The 14313-nt window shown below is 41.2% G+C and overlaps 3 protein-coding genes and 1 long non-coding RNA gene across 6 annotated transcripts; 1 reads left to right on the top strand and 3 right to left on the bottom strand.

Annotated features, from left to right (window-relative positions):
- Positions 1–276: 276 nt before the first annotated feature.
- smpd5 (sphingomyelin phosphodiesterase 5) lies at positions 277–4020 on the bottom strand. Of its 2 annotated transcripts, none has more exons than XM_088388338.1 (8): positions 3887–4020; positions 1693–2781; positions 1540–1615; positions 1329–1469; positions 1157–1246; positions 1017–1080; positions 781–940; positions 277–672 (listed from the first exon to the last, which is right to left on the bottom strand). In XM_088388338.1, exons 2-8 carry the CDS (start codon positions 2725–2727, stop codon positions 580–582), a joined length of 1659 nt encoding a protein of 552 aa, XP_088244464.1. In that variant the 5' UTR covers positions 2728–2781; positions 3887–4020; the 3' UTR covers positions 277–579. The 2 variants fall into 2 exon arrangements, with proteins under 2 accessions (XP_088244464.1, XP_088244463.1); XM_088388337.1 differs by having other exon boundaries at positions 3780–3900.
- A 222-nt stretch (positions 4021–4242) lies between these two features.
- On the bottom strand, positions 4243–6373 carry grinab (glutamate receptor, ionotropic, N-methyl D-aspartate-associated protein 1b (glutamate binding)). Its single transcript, XM_088388349.1, has 6 exons — positions 5932–6373; positions 5734–5849; positions 5210–5410; positions 4908–5036; positions 4682–4825; positions 4243–4605 (listed from the first exon to the last, which is right to left on the bottom strand). The coding sequence occupies exons 1-6, from the start codon at positions 6227–6229 to the stop codon at positions 4453–4455; spliced, it is 1041 nt and encodes a 346-aa protein (XP_088244475.1). The 5' UTR covers positions 6230–6373; the 3' UTR covers positions 4243–4452.
- A 245-nt stretch (positions 6374–6618) lies between these two features.
- On the bottom strand, positions 6619–12841 carry rbm24b (RNA binding motif protein 24b). 2 transcript variants are annotated; one of them, XM_088388372.1, is made up of 5 exons: positions 12574–12841; positions 12228–12397; positions 11538–11661; positions 11199–11253; positions 6619–8334 (listed from the first exon to the last, which is right to left on the bottom strand). In XM_088388372.1, exons 2-5 carry the CDS (start codon positions 12393–12395, stop codon positions 7965–7967), a joined length of 717 nt encoding a protein of 238 aa, XP_088244498.1. In that variant the 5' UTR covers positions 12396–12397; positions 12574–12841; the 3' UTR covers positions 6619–7964. The 2 variants fall into 2 exon arrangements, with proteins under 2 accessions (XP_088244498.1, XP_088244499.1); XM_088388373.1 differs by having other exon boundaries at positions 12736–12818.
- A 266-nt stretch (positions 12842–13107) lies between these two features.
- LOC148391949 (uncharacterized) lies at positions 13108–14283 on the top strand. The gene is made up of 2 exons (XR_015861128.1): positions 13108–13329; positions 13454–14283. It is a non-coding gene; the product is annotated as an uncharacterized LOC148391949 (long non-coding RNA).
- Positions 14284–14313: the final 30 nt, after the last annotated feature.

The following is a 14313-nucleotide window of genomic DNA, read 5'->3' as shown; positions in this document are numbered from 1 at the left end:
CTTCAACCGAATCGTGCTGCAGGTATTTTATGGACGATGAATTGTTACAAAAGAAAAAACTAAAAATACATATAACGCAAAGGAAGTTTAATTAAAAAAAAAATAGTTTGTTTCACTTCTGAAGTCTAAGCACGGGGTGACGTTGAAATGTAACAAATGGAAACCAGATTTTCTGGTCATGCTGGCTATTACAGAAACGGTTACAAAAAAACGTTCTGGAATTAGATAAAAAGGAACAAAGTGCGTCACAGTGTCAAGAGGGAAAAAGCAAACGCATTTATAAACAATAATTATTGTTTATTTCTGTGCAGAATTCCTGCAATGAAATAAAAACTATGTATTAAAAAATCCAGAAGAAGCCTTAATGTGCAGTATTGAATACCTGAAGTATTCAGAGAAGCTTATACTAACACCACCTGAGATATTTTAGATATTTCTAGTGTATCAGCATTACATTTTAAAATTGAAATACACCATGTAAACATAAGATTATTATGGCTATGCAGCAATGTACTTTAGGTACATTTTGTTCCCTTTCTCTGAAAATAAAATAGCTTTAGCGCTAACTTTTCAACAAAGTCAAGAGTCCATTCGGACATTCAGTCTCAAGCCCACAGGAATATGGTCTGTCAAGCCAGCCAGTTGGGTAATAAATGATACCTCTTCCACTTCCTAAAAGAAGAGGAGACAAAAAACCTTCATTCTATACATCAACAATATACAGGCATGTGATTTGTGTGAACACGTCATATAAAAGGATCATTAATAGTGTTTACATACGGTGTGGCAGTGCTTGGATAAGGACTTTTCCCGAAATAGGATATAATCAATCCTCCGTCCAATCCACGGCTGGTCAATTTCGGGGTAAACCAATGGCGAGCCAGCGGCGGGAACGGGAGGGCAGATGTAACGCTTTCTCAGCATGTCATTCTCCAACGTTCTGCATACAGACATAAAATGTATTTTTTTGCCATTATTTCATTTCTGTTGATATTCAGAGGATTTCCACGTTTTACTTTTGCAGGTTTTCTGGGTTGTTTACAGCATCGTCGTACAATGTTGGCTGCTCGAGCAGAGTTCCTGTAATGCAGAAACAACCATTTATATTATTTAATAATCAAACGGCACATCACGTGTTTTGGCCAAACGTACGCACCGATGACCCAGGGCTTCTCTTTCCCCGGCCCTGCTCTGCAAGGGTCTTTGTATTCCTCAAAGAGACTGTGATTTTGTTCCAAGGTGTCATCTAGACAGATGAGAGCGAACAAGGTTGATATTAAATTGGATCAATTGGGGGCAAATGGCACTCGCGGGAGAGTAAAACACACCCGGTGAGCAGTTGTCAAAGTTGAAGTCTCCACAGAGCACATCAAACACCACTTCTTCATCCGGCTGCCTATTGGCTGCTTGGAAATCACCAATCCACTTGGTGACCATGTTCAGCTGCTCACAGCGGATCGCTCCTTCACCTTATTCAAAAAGTCAGCCATGTTGTTTACGTTTCAATTTCTTCAAACTAGTCTGGAAATCTTTCTTTACCTTCTGGTGCATGAAGGTGGATACAGTTGAAATAACCAACCAGTTTCGTCTGCTTCTGATTTTTCCCGAGGAACACCTGGAAATAAAAATTCATTTTGGTAGTCGATTTGTGGGCCTGATGGAGTCGTTAAAACAAAAAAAGAAAATAAGCACCTTAGTGGAAAGAAGGCCCTTGGCAGCTAGCGCGTCTTCACCTTTACTGTTGGGAAAGCAGTGGTACTCGGCGTCCATGACAGGGAATCGGCTGGCCAGGAAGAGGCCGCTGTTGAAGAACTTAAAAGAGGAACAGCTACACGGGGGTTGGCAGGCATACCCTCCGATGTCGTAGAGTATATGCGCAAACAAAGGACTCAGCGCATGGGTGAGTTTCTGCGCGGCCCTCTTATCAAACACTTCTTCTAAACAAAGAATGTCCACATGGGCGGGAAACATGGTGGACACTTCCCATGGCACGTCGCCCAGCTGGCCGAGTCCCTGAGAGAGCAAACGCCGATTCTGCCGGTTGGAGTTCTGGTTGGAGTTGTGCTGGATGATATCGGAGGGTTCGATTGTGTCATCACAGGGGACGTAAACCACATCACTGTTGAGATTTGGGATTGAAGCCTGTCTGTCTGTCGCGCCGTACAACGAGGCGCTCGACGTGGGGAGTATACTGTTGGAAGGGCTAAGAGCACCGCAGCTGCTGGGAGAATCGATAACGATACGGATATTGGGTCGTCCCACGCCCCGAGCGATACACTCGCCGATAGCGGCGGCTCTTTTCTGGGTGTGTCCCAGATTGTTGAAGCGAGCCAGACTGTCAGGTAAGAGACACAAGTTGGCCGAGGCGAAGACGAACGATCCCTTCCCCTCAAGTTCCAAGCCTGTGTGCGTCTCACTCTGGAGCGACGCCGACTCTCGGTGGTAGCAGAAGGGTCTGCGGCACGCCTGCAGCGGGGCCCACAGTAGGAAGCCCAGCAAGGCCACGGGAGCAGTCACCACAAAGAGGACGAAGAACACGATGGAGCCGAAGACGACCTTGAGGGGGTAGAGGTAGCACGTGTCTTCTCGTCTCCGCTCGAGGGTGGTCAGCTTGCACACGGCGATGAGGCGGTCGAGGAACCAGAAACATGGCAGAATCAACACCCATCCCACCGTGTGGGTGACTGAAGCACACCGGTTAGAGAATGGGGATGTCTGCAGGGCCATGGTGCAAAGCTCACCGGACTAAATTCAGGTGTCGCCGCATCTCTCCACTGAACCCTAAAGAGAAGGAAAAAAAAAGTTACATGTTATGACACTACCTTACAATAGAATGTGGTTTTACAAGATGAGCGATGCTGCCCAACAATATTTGACTAGTTAATATTTTGCTATGTTGCATTTTCAAATGCTGGATGCAAACTCCACACAGAAAAGCTGAACTGCTGGGTTATTAATTTGAATTTCAAACGGTGCTAACCACTCTACCATCATCATGCAAGATAAGACAAGAAAAGGTGGGCGCCAAGGGACAAAACATACGAAATTACTCATGCATATATTGATAGTAAAATGTATTTAGTAACATTCTATATTGTGCATCACAAAAAACGTGCCAGGAAAAGATAACGTCTTACTTTAACAGCAATACAACGCCTGTAATGTATTTTAAATGAGTCAGCTGAATTCAGGGCGGGCGGAACATTCAAACAACCAGGAAGGTGAATATTGACAGTCATCCGTTCAAACTAGCTTTCACTCATGTTGCTGTGGTTTTATTTTCTGTATCACATTCTGCTTTATGACTGGCGATTCAAAGTTTTCTTTCGTGCCCGTTTTACTTCCGACTCAACATTTCTTCCTCCTTCAGGTGTGTACTCCAGTCATCGCTCCTGTTTAGGTATGCTAAGCTAATATTGTTGTAAACACAATAAAATCAAAATACACTGTTAGATATCGCGGGTACTGTCGTATGATGTACGAGGACGTGTGTACAAGTTTCCCGACATAGCCCACAGTATTGTCAACCTACGGATATAAAGTACGAATGTATGAAATGTATGCAATGATGGTTAGCCTTGACGGCTAACTCAAGACATTCCTACCTTTCGGCAAGAAAACTAGGGCGGACCGTTTCGACAGCACGACATGTTGAAGTGAATCAAACTGCTCATTAGTGTAATATTTCAAGTCTTGTATTGGTGTATTCAATAATAAACTTGACGTTTGAAGAAAAAGAAAGGAGTGATTTAATGAAGGGATCCAAATCAGATACTTACCACGTAGTCCCTCATTATGGACCGAGTTTGCCGATCCGTAATGACGTCACACGGGTGGTTTAAACCCATGTCACGTGATCTTACCTGTGGTCACGTGATGAACATACCTGACCCAGGCACGGTCGACACTTGAGCGACGCAGAAACTCATTTTTTATAGGTGGCAAAGTTGTGTGGCTTGTCACTTGCTCTGTTTAAGGCAAAATAAAGGCATGTTTTTGTTTCACGTTTGTCACTGAAAGCGTTGACAAATTGTGATAAGAAATGAATTGAGGTCAAAGTACAAGCTGTAATCTGAACCGCACCATAGTTCAAACAAAGATTTTCAGGAACACTGCATTAGTGGGTTTGAACATTTATCGTTTATATCGTCATCTTTTTATCCGGTTTATAGAGCACACACATTTGGAAAAACGTGCAAATACGAGCAATCGGTCAAATGTATGACAACTTTTTGCACTAACTGTGATGTACTTAAAGGTTTAATAAGGAAAAATATTACAATCTACATAAACTTTCAGAATAGTGTCACCACTGATTAACATTTAGATTTTTAAAAAAGACAAGGTGAAAAAAAAGATAATTTACCACTATGATTTGCAACAAAAAAAAGTGACAAGAAGATCTCACTTCAACAACACAATCAGCAAAAAGGTTCTCCCACTTTCTGTCGCTCAGTTGCCCCTGGCCCTTCCCACAATTGTGAGAATGTAGAGAAAGATATTGATGACGTCCATATACAGATTGAGTGCGGCAAAGACGTATTCTTCAGGATGCAGGGACAGCTTCTTGTTGCCAAGCAGTAGCTGGGTGTCCACTGCCAAAAACTGGAACAAATGAAAGAACTCAAGACATGACATTAAATGAACCTACTCATGAGAAATTTCAAAGTGGATGACTTACACAGGTGAAAAGCAAGGCTCCCAGTCCAGCATAGAATATGTGCAGGACCTTGTTCTGCATGATGATGCATAGCAGGCCGAAGAGGATAAGGACAACCAAGCAGACGAACATCACACCATAACAGGAAGTGAAGTCATACTTGGTCTGTGGAGGGATGACAAGCATGGCATTTAGAAGTCATGCTGCTCCTCAAACTTGTTGCGCTGCATGTGTCAAATAGAAAAACCTGGAGAGAGAAGATGACCACTGTGAAGCAGACCACCGCTGTGATGCCCAATGCTATGACCACTACGTCCGTTTCATGAAAGCTGGCAATCATTCCCACCATATACGAAAGGCTCAGGGTCAGGATGGACTGAAAACAAGACAATTATTGTTAAAAAAATATATATTAAAAAAAAAAAAAAAACTTGAAATAAAGGAATTGCACAACTGCATACAACCTTTACATAATTTGCATTGTAGAATTTGGTTCAAACAAAAAAAAAACTAATTTATAACAAACCAGGAAAGTAAAACATTGCTTACTAATGCAATCAGGTTCCATGGATGCTTCCTGCGGAGGTCTCCAAAGCAGCCGATGGCGCACACGCTCGCGAAGAATATGACGTAAGCCACAATGTATGGCCAGAAGTTCTGTCTTGCGTACAATTTGATTTGGGCGACGAAGGTGAAAACCATCACGAAGGTGAACGTAACTGCCAATTGAGCAGTTAGCACCAAAAACACCTGCAGGGTGCAACACATTTTTTAGTTATACGAAGTACATTAATTGCGCTCATTCAGGTTTGTGCCTTGACCACAAGGGGGCAGTATAATACAATCATGAAGACACAAACAAAGACGACTCTCACAACTAAGCAACCCAGTAAGCTGCAGTAATATTATTTGTGTTTTTTGCACAGGTTAAAGAATATACAGCATTATTGTCGGATTATGTTTTGCAACATGTGCTTTGGCTCCATTAAGAATGGATGACATTGTATTAGGCCACTGTACTGCCAATTTAACAATTTCTTTCACTGTAATATTTTTCATCATTTTCACCGTACCTTCCGAATGAAAGCTCTTCTAATGGTTTTATTATCCAGTCCAAAACTTATGTCTTCGTTCTCATCAAATGATGGTGGGTCCTCCACACTGTGGTAAGCATCACCTGAAGGGTCAGCTACCAACAAGAAGGTACAAATAATAATTAATGTACAGTAAGAAATATAAAAAGGGGGGTGTGGTCACACACGGTTGCTTACCGCATATATCGTCGTGAAAGCCGTAGGAAGGTGGCGAATACGGCGAGGATGTTTTATTGCTCATCCCGAAAGCTCCAGGTACACCAGGCCCAAAAGCAGCCGGTGGAGGTAGAGGGACACCGCCAGGAGAGCCCACGAAACTGTTCGGGCCTGACGTGGTATCAGCATAGGACGGCGGAGGTAGCGGGACACCGCCGGGAGAGCCCACGAACATGTTCGGGCCTGACGTGGTATCTTCATACGACGGCGGCGCTAATTCATTTTCCAGCCGAGTGTATGCAGTTTTATCCGTGGCCATTTTAAGATGCAACTAACTGTAGAGAAGACGGTCCGTTTGTATGTTTACGAATTACACAAGGACGACAAAAAACAAGCGCGCTCAGCTGGATAGTGTCAGTGACAACAATACGTGACGTCACGGTCACGTGATTTTGTCATTTCCGGGTCGCGAAATTATTTCATCATCGGTTCGTTTTCGTGTCGCTGCAATAAAGCGTAATATTTCTAAAATTGGGTATGGTTAAATGAATGTTAAATAATTGAAATACTATAAATAGCCTCCTGTTGCGGTAAAATAACTCATATTTCCTCATTGGGCACAGTCTTGAAAGCACTTTTATTTTTCTTCATACAAAATATTACATGAATTCAAAGCCTATTAGAAAAAATAGAACAGAAAAATTAACATTTTGTTGGGAGTTCCCTTTATTTCACATACAACAAATTTCCAGATGTGCTCTTTTTTTAATGCATTGTAAAATGCAAGGCAAAATACCTTTGCACTTTACATTCAGTGTCAAGATGACATCAGATGTTTCAAGTTCATAAGATTCCTATCAAAGTGGTCAAGTATAGATATAAAAAAAAGGCAACATTAAATAGTCTATAAGACAAACATTATAAATCCACAAAAGTTATTGCTACTGTTCCACTCGTCTTTTGTTCTTTATACAAACTGCAGGCTTTAAACATTCACGGCATGCTCTTCATGAACGTTGCAGTGGACCTAACTAAAAAGCAAACACAAAAATAGACTGTTTATTATTGTAAGCTTCCATAATAAATACATAAATAGCATAATTTAAAAGGCACATTCGGAAAGAAAATTTAAGATTCACGTTCAAACACCTTTTTTTTGCTGAGCTTGCTTGATGTGCAATTCATGAGTGAGGGAACTCAGTGCCCACCTCCCCATCTTGATTACTGAAATGAAATTTCTAGTTAAACCTAAAAATGCACAACAAATTTCAGAGGTGAACTCAATTTGATCTTTTCGAAAAACAGATGTCGCAGAAGTCCCGCAGTGCAATGTTTCAATACTTTTTGCACAACCTGCTGCTCTGACAAACTGAATGGCAAAATTCACAACGGGTGCTTGATGCATGACAATTTCGAGTTTTCCAGCCTGACTCATTTGCAAGCTGCTAATAAAACTAACACTTAGCTCAATGCCCTGTTGAGAACCCATTTGCAGCCGCACAATGATTCAGTACTGCTGATCATGTACTGTTGATTCAAGTCAAATTAAGGTCCTCCGGTAAGATTGTCGTACATTTGTGGTTCATCTTAAAATTTCACCCAGAAGCCCAATATCCCTAAGTTTTTTTTTTTTTAATGTACATACTTAAGGGGAAACGGTCTGCATAGATTCAGCTGATACAAATCCTGAAAAATGCACCATGAGTGATTCGCTCATATTTCTATACACGTTTTGGTATATAGTAGTGTTGGGGAAGACACTTTATCATAAGACATGAATGCGCTAGGAAACACAGAATATATATATATATACAAAAATGAATCATGAGGTTCAGTTAGTCTGCTTTAGTTAATCTTTTTTTTTTTGTCGATGTATAAATATTAAATAATGAAAAAAAAATACTGATCTAATTTGAATAAAACACAGCATATGTTTGCACGTCCTGTGATTTTCTTCACTTTTTCAAGTTAAAAGCTTGTGCGGATGACCCTCAATGTACAGTAACATAACCCCAGTCAGGGGGTGATGACTTCTCAACCACGTCATTTTCTTTTCACTGCATGCGATCCGTCTGCAGCTGCTGAGGCTGGTACTGGCTGAAGGCGGCGGCGGCGGCCGCAGCCCCCGGGGTGGCAGCAGCGGCCAGCGGCTGCTGGAGCGTGTACCCGTAGCCGGCTGTGGTCATGTAGCCCGTCGGGGCCGGGGAGGCCGCGTACGGATACTGCTCATAGGCGGCGGCAGCTGCAGCGGCAGCGGTGGCAGCTGCGGCCGAATACTGAGCATAAGCGGCTCCAGTGTAGTCGAGGTATGGCGAGGTGGCTGCGGCGGCGGCAGCTGTCGCCGTGGCACTTGAGGGTTGAACATGAGGGATCACCATACTGGGCTGGACAAAGGCCTGAGGGTAGACATAGTGAGCCGGGATCCTGTGGGACAAAAAGGCAATGATGTCAAAGGTAAGCGGCAACGGGTCATCCTGCAGGCGCCACAAATACGTCAATCCAAGTCCTCAAAAAAACACAGCAAATCCATTCATTAACAACTGGGGGGGAAAATCCCTACCGAGATAAGAAAAGTTAAGAAAGCAGCAAAAAACCACAAGCGCAATAAAAGCACCTGAATCTTAAAACGTCAACCCGGCGCCGCAACCCGGCCACAAAATGCGAGCCGACCGCACGACACCACGTCAAGAAATGAAGTGGACATGATCGTGCCCGCACGGCAACAGCACACGTACAGGCATGCCCAAACATGTTAGGATCCTTCAACACAAACAAAAACAAATCAACTGCAAACAAGTCCACTTCACTGATTGGGAAACTGAAGAGGGGCGAGGCTACCTTCTGGAGAGTTGCAACAGTTTGAACGATTGAGCAGTGGAAGCCCTTCCAAAACCTTAAAATGTACTAATAAAGACTTTTTGAACACAACATACCATCATTTTTCGGACTATAAGGTCCTGTTTTGGGAAATTTCCATATACTGTATACGGCACAATGGGAAACAAACCAGCACAGCAAATAAGTCAAACTATATTCGACTTCAATTTGACATCCATACAATTTAAAAAAATTAAAGGATTTTAAATGCGCCTTACAGTCCAAAAAATGTAATCAGATGCACCAAAAATGCAAAAATAATAAGTATTGAAATTATCTCATCATAGAATAATAAAAAAAAAAAACCTAGAAAACATTTGTTTCATACATTAAACCTTAAAAGAGCCCTCTTACACTACAACTTATTTGAACTTTACTTTTTTCCCTTTCTTTTATTATCTCATCTATAAATAACCTGAACTATCTGTGCAATTTGCAAATTAAATCCTTAAGTATCACTATGTCAAAGGTTCCCCTCATTTATTTTTGGTCAACTTTGTAAAAACTGTGCTTTTCACTTTACTCAAGTGATACAAGTGGAGCAAGTCACTCAGAAAAATATATGGAAGAGCAGGTGTGAAGGGGTTATATCTGTCCCTCTTGTGGACATACAAGAGCCCCCCCAACACACACACACACACACGCACACACAAATGTACACATGCCAAATTGATTGACAAGGGAGGCTGGAGACAAGGCTATTTTTGCCGCCCTTGTCATGTCCAAAGGACATGCTGATCTCTTTTCGTGGCGGGGCACTCATCAAATGAGGCGGCTCGGCCATCTCGCATCTCATGGCTTACACAAAATATCAAATTGGGAAATAATCATCTGGCTATTCTTAGTTTTGACAAACAACCGTTACATTTATATGCGGGGGAAAATTTGTTTTTTTTCATTCATGCCATTGTCGCAAAGTTCACTTTCCTTGTTGAAGGTTAGGAAATAATAAATGTCTCTTCTTTTACAGTATTCGTCAAAAGTTTGGAAACAACATTATGTAGAAATTGTAATGGAATTATTTGGTCAACACAAAAAAAAAAGTTAACTAAAACAGAATATAGTTTATAATTTAGATTCTTCAAAGTAAGGCGCCTTTTGCCCAGATTGGTTTTACACAAATTGACTTTGATTGCCGTTTATTTATTATATTCAGAATTATTTCTTTATATTGGTTTTGTTATACTACTGCTGAGGAGAAAATGATTTTGCCCGTCAGTTTTTCACAAACGTGGCCCTTGACCGTGACCTTGTTTTAATCGGACTGCTTTCACAAAGAAGCCTGTCCTTGCTTTGATGCATATTTTACAGTTATTCCAGTCAAGTGGGCAGCTAAATAAAGGTGCTTTGTAAGTCGCCAGGACACATGGATAATCTGCAGCATGGGACCAAAAGGCTTCCACCTGTTGTCCACAGCTGAGCAGCGAAGCCTATGCCATGCATTATTAACAGCGCCGCTCCTTTTTTTTTCCATCCGAATTTGAGAGGCCGCGGAGATCGTCGTAGCAGACAGCTGCTGCCCGTGAGGCGCGTACAGATCTCGTGTCTGCGGCCCGTAACATTTGTCTATTGACCCAGAGGTCTCCAGTTGGCGGAGTTATTTTCTGCTCGGCATTGTGGGTGTACAACCCGACTCAAAGCAATGGGTTAATTGAAAGGAAACCATGCAGGCCAAGTGTTTGTTTTGTTGCAGAGAATCCGAAAATTGTTTCCTTTTGTGTCCGTTCACAACAAAACATGAACGTCTTAATGTTAACTTTAAGAAAAAACTGAAAGGAGGCAGAATAAACAGCAGGCTACACTCAGCACAAAGAATTAAAAATTCAACACCGCGTTCGCAGAGTTACACCGTCCTAGCAAAACTCAAACCGTGAACAAAAATAAACTCCCCAGCCCCAAATAGAAATGAGCACACAAGTTAAGCTGAACACCACATCATACTGAAAACAAGGCACACACCAATCTATGTGCTATGAAAACCAACCAAAAAAAAAGTAAAAACACCAAAAATTAAAAAAATAAAAGACACCCATGCATCTAGTCACCATTTTCAGCTCGTTTGTGTATGTTTACAGGTAACACTTTAGCGCTCTGCCCAATAGTAGACTCAGTTATTCCTCAAATCATCATCTGCTATTTTAACCGTTACCGAGCCTGTCAGATCAGAGAGAGACACAAACATGAAGTCAATCCGGCAGTTGGCTAAAGAAGAGGAAGGGGGGGGTGGGGTGAGGGACACATGTTCAATTCCGTCACAATGATTGCCGAGAGGAGCGCTCATCATCTCTCGTATGTCCTCATTCAGCAAGGTTTAAACAGGTGATAGTCAATCAAAATGTCATGATAAAGTGACAATCCTGTTTTTGTTTTGGGGAGGGGGGGGGGGGGGGGTCATAGATTGTGCAACATACCCATAAGGCCTTTGGATGAATGCTGGGTGGATCTGAGGCATGCCAAATGCAAAGCCTAGAAAAGGCAGAAAAAAAGTCAAATATGAGCTCTGGGGTGAGTCTATAATACTACTAATAAAAATGACAACACAGTAAGGAAAATGTGGAAAATTCCCTTTTTTTTACACTGCCACTTGCAAAATCTGTTTTCATCTCCATTTTATACACAGGAGGACGACAGTTCTAGTTTACAGAATTGTTTTGTTGTTGTTGACATTTCCTGTTTTGTAGCTTTACGATGATATTGAGTGAGTATCCAAATAAATAGCCGTCCTGGAGTGAACAATGAACACCTCTCACCTGGCTGTATGACCCTGGGCTTGGCTCCAAGGTAGGCCAGGTTCACATTGGCCTTTCTGCCATCTATAATGGGGTTGGGGTCTTTACAGGCTCGATCAGCAGAAGCCCGGTCTGCCATGGTCACCTGGAGGAAGACAATGAATGAGACTTTAATACAATAACATTCATTTCTATAAACAATTATTAAACCAGTTGACCCCAAAACCTAAGGATGGTACTTTATAAATTGGGTCTCTTTAAATTTCTCAAAATGGCCTAACCTTTTTCAATCTCCACAGACGATTCGATGGGGAAAAAAACAAGATGATATGGAAACAATTTTGTGTGCATTCTAACAATTTTTTTTTTTTTGCAAAAACATCATAATAAATAAAAGTGTATTTTGGAATTTACGAGTTGTGCTGTCAGTTGGCCTAATAGAATTTTTGAAGTTTGATTTTGCTCATGCTAGAAACTGATCTCAATACAGTATTTTCCAGAGCTGCAACTAACAGATTAAAATATATATATTTGTATTTATTTTTACTTAAGAGTAACTTTGCCACTTTTGCTTGTATACATGGTGCTCCAATTAACTTGACACATGTCAACATGTCATATTCATATTGGCAGCAACAGAGCCGGTACCACGTGCTAAAGTAACGTTACAAAACGCCAACTTTTTTAATTTTTTTTTAAGTGAACACTTACAAATCCATAACCTCTGGACTTCCCCGTCTGTCGGTCTGTGATGACCACAGCCTCTTCAATGTCCCCGAAGACCTCGAAGTACTTCCTGAGACTCGAGTCGGTGGTGTGGTAAGGGAGACCTCCCACGAAGATCTTAGTGAAGGTGGTGTCTTTCTGAGCCGAATGCATATCTTATGGAGTTAATTGAGTTAGAGAAGTTACAAAATAAACTGGATGGGAAAAAGGCACTTAGGAGCTAAGAAAAACGTCTGAGTGGAGGAAGAGTGTGTGGAGAGTGTGGCTTAGACAGGACAAGTCCTCCTGTCGCTAGCGAGGAGGAGGAGAAGGAGGAGGAGGAAGAGGACACCTGTTAGTTTGTTGCCCACTTGTCAGAATATTCGACACGTCGAAGTAACTCCACCCAAGAGGCGAGCATCACGCAACAAGTGCCCCACCGCTAGAAGTGCCCCACCGAAGTGCAAAAAAGTGCCCCAAAAAAATGAACGTAAAATGTACTCTTGTTTATTACATTGTGTGGTTTTGTAGCGTTGAATTGAGGTGGTACTTGTGTGCTGAGCGCCCCCTGTTGGTTGGAGGTGGTAGAGGCGTTTTCCTCCTCTGGATAGGAGCACTGAAAAGTGTGTTTAAGTGTGTTTTGTGTGGTTAGGGGTGACGTCGACTCATTTACTTTAATCTCTACTTTAATCTACAGATATTAGAGACGTATTGGTGATTTATGAGGTTTATTTAAGTCAGCTACAGAGGACAAACACAGCCATATTGGCCATCAGGTAGACCTACACACAGTAGGGAAAATAATTCCATGTTAAACTAATCACAATTAGAGACATAGTCCTCTATTTAAAATTTAATTTTTTAAATAATAATTTCAGATTTGTATTATTTGATTCCCAAAAGTATTTTTTATTGTGTCTTTTTTCATAAAGGAAAATAACTTCATGTTAACCTAATCACAATTAGACATTGCCCTCCATTTTTTTATAATGATTTCAAATAATTGTATTATTTGATTCCCAAAAATATTTTTCATAATGTCTGTGCAAGGCCCACTAACTGCAGTGACCACAGACGCCAACTCAGGCAGAACCGCAGTGTATGAGAGGTATTTAAAAAACAGAATATGATCTCTATAAGGAGGATAATTCCAGATCTCAGTATGATGCAGTAAATTAATACCCATCCCACAGCCAAAGAAATATTGGCATTGTTTGTGTTTTTCCTCCCAGCTTTTTGTTTTAGATCTCATTAGTGGAAGTGGATCTTAATGTTGCAGTCAATGAGCGTGGAAATGTGACTCCCTCTGCCAAACACACTCCCGTCACACATTTACACACTCAATAAGTACTCATTTGTCCAATTTATTTGGATCTATTACACAGTGTCTACTGTGAATGTCATTTTTAAACCTGAAGTCAAAATTCCAGGAAGGGGAATCATCTTAAATAGTAGCCACATTTAGATGTATACAGGCTAGAAATACAGACTGTATCATGTTTTATATGTGTAGTGTGTGTCTCTGAGTACATTTGAAAAGGTCACACAGGGAAAAGCACAGGTGTGCACGCTAAAAAAGAGTTACTGCTGTCAAAGTGTCACGGCACATTGCAGAGACACCAAAATAGAAAGCAGTCATTGTTAATGTTACATACCACACCTGTGCTTTCCCTATATGACAACTTAAATGATGTGTTGTTTTAAAAAATAAATAAATCACCACACATGACCTCGCTGACCTTTATGGCAGTTGTCGCCCTTTTGTATGAATCTATTGACGTTTAGGCAGTTGTGTGTTTGAAAGTAAAGTTTGTATTGTGTCTTGTTTGGACGTTAGGTTGAGAAAAAAATACACTGCAGCATGTTAAAATACAAATTGAAATTGAATTGTTGTGCTTTCATTTACTACCATTGTTGCTGCTCAATGAAAAGCATACTTTGATTTAAAAAAAAACCCAAAACATTGTTTATTAAAATGACATTGTTGGTATGAAAAAGTCTGAATTTACAAAAACATGTCCAGAGAAGTTACTGTCCAATAATAAAAGCATGTATCAACAAATATTGGGACTTTTTTTCTTTATAGAAAAAC

This window comes from Syngnathus floridae, chromosome 10, assembly GCF_059516105.1.
Source record: "Syngnathus floridae isolate MCC-2025c chromosome 10, RoL_Sflo_1.0, whole genome shotgun sequence".
Lineage (NCBI taxonomy): Eukaryota > Metazoa > Chordata > Actinopteri > Syngnathiformes > Syngnathidae > Syngnathus > Syngnathus floridae.
The sequence above is the reverse complement of the archived record's forward strand: the minus strand, read 5'-3'. Positions and strand labels throughout refer to the sequence as shown.

Excerpts from the sequence above, each read along its gene's own strand:
- smpd5 (XM_088388338.1), bottom strand. The coding sequence starts at position 2,727 with ATGGCCCTGCAGACATCCCCATTCTCTAACCGGTGTGCTTCAGTCACC. Across the intron at positions 941-1,016 it reads AACCCAGAAAACCTGCAAAA|AACGTTGGAGAATGACATGC; the intron begins GTAAAACGTGGA and ends GTCTGTATGCAG. Across the intron at positions 673-780 it reads TATCCAAGCACTGCCACACC|GAAGTGGAAGAGGTATCATT; the intron begins GTATGTAAACAC and ends CTCTTCTTTTAG.
- grinab (XM_088388349.1), bottom strand. The coding sequence starts at position 6,229 with ATGGCCACGGATAAAACTGCATACACTCGGCTGGAAAATGAATTAGCG. Across the intron at positions 5,411-5,733 it reads GAAGAGCTTTCATTCGGAAG|GTGTTTTTGGTGCTAACTGC; the intron begins GTACGGTGAAAA and ends TGCACCCTGCAG. Across the intron at positions 4,606-4,681 it reads GAGCCTTGCTTTTCACCTGT|TTTTTGGCAGTGGACACCCA; the intron begins GTAAGTCATCCA and ends CATTTGTTCCAG.
- rbm24b (XM_088388372.1), bottom strand. The coding sequence starts at position 12,395 with ATGCATTCGGCTCAGAAAGACACCACCTTCACTAAGATCTTCGTGGGA. Across the intron at positions 11,662-12,227 it reads AGTCCAGAGGTTATGGATTT|GTGACCATGGCAGACCGGGC; the intron begins GTAAGTGTTCAC and ends GTCTTCCTCCAG. Across the intron at positions 8,335-11,198 it reads TTCATCCAAAGGCCTTATGG|GATCCCGGCTCACTATGTCT; the intron begins GTATGTTGCACA and ends TTTGTCCCACAG.